Source organism: Fulmarus glacialis, unplaced genomic scaffold (assembly GCF_000690835.1).
Source record: "Fulmarus glacialis isolate BGI_N327 unplaced genomic scaffold, ASM69083v1 scaffold15205, whole genome shotgun sequence".
Taxonomy (NCBI): domain Eukaryota; kingdom Metazoa; phylum Chordata; class Aves; order Procellariiformes; family Procellariidae; genus Fulmarus; species Fulmarus glacialis.
In genome coordinates this window covers 1-1,022 of record NW_009215070.1, presented here as the reverse complement: position 1 = coordinate 1,022, position 1,022 = coordinate 1, and the positions used below count along the sequence as shown (strand labels likewise).

The 1,022-nt window shown below is 47.2% G+C and overlaps 1 protein-coding gene across 1 annotated transcript in view; it reads right to left on the bottom strand.

Moving 5' to 3' along the window:
* Positions 1 to 847, bottom strand: part of ANKDD1B (ankyrin repeat and death domain containing 1B) — a 26,805-nt gene extending 25,958 nt beyond the window's left edge. Inside the window, exon 1 of the mRNA XM_009578822.1 lies at positions 580 to 847. Coding sequence (XP_009577117.1) covers positions 580 to 847 — 268 coding nt within the window. The remainder of the gene's footprint in view (positions 1 to 579) is intronic.
* Between the last annotated feature and the right edge of the window lie 175 nt (positions 848 to 1,022).

The window sequence follows — 1,022 nt, the reverse complement described above, 5'->3', positions numbered from 1 at the left end:
CCCCCCCTTTTTAATATCCTGTTGTGGTATCCACAAGATGAAATCTGTCATTGTCTCAAAAAGCACATGGAAAAAACCCAGGAATTTGAATTGGCTGAAGAGTTCCAAGCAGGTAGAATACAAAAATAATAACAATATTCAGATTCAAATGACAACAAAAATTACTTTCACTCTATTGTTTCTGAAAATCAAATAATATATTTAATGATTTGGTAACATTTTCAATGTTTTCTCTACGTTTTCTTGTTTGTTACTGGAAATAAAATGACTAGGGCAAAGTAGGTATTTTGTTAAGTCATGAGAATCTTTGTCTAAAATAATTGCTTTCCAATTCAAAGAAGTCACGGGAAAAACTACCTGTTAAGTCCAACAGAGATATTTTATTTGTTTATTTTCTTTATCTGCCCTCTTTGCCAGCCTGGAAGCAGGAAGCACGGCCCAGGAGGGTGGCTCCTGGCTCTCACGCTGCAATCACAGGACAGGGCTGCAGCAGGGCTTAACAATTACCGCTCAGTTTCCACAAATAACCCGTTTTCACTAATTGCAGCCCACATCAGAGCAGGCTGCTCTTTCACAAACCGGTTTGCGGAATGAAAACGGGAAACGCCGTCACTGGGAGTCGTGCCACCAAGTGCAAGGCGGTCAGAAGGTCATCCGATTTCTGCGTGCCCCCCAAAACAGGGGCCCGGATCGGTTGTGAAACTGTTGGCAGTCCCAGGGATGTGACTGGGGCCAGCGAACCCCCTTGGACGGCTTCAGGGGTGAAGTTAAAGCAGGGCGCTGGGCAGTTTGCAGAACCTGTCCCTTGGAAGACGGAGGTGCCAAACCCCAGCTCCCGATCCCACATCCACACGTCCTCGCTGATGTCTTTTACTGCTTACAAAGCAGCTCATGTTCAACCTCCTCCTTCCCCCCTCCCACCGCTCATGTTGTTCTTTGGTTGAGGCAAAAAGGGGTTGAGGCAAAAATCCCCCACCACCTCGGCAGCCCTGACAGAGCCTGGTGTGCTGCCTCCGGGCGGG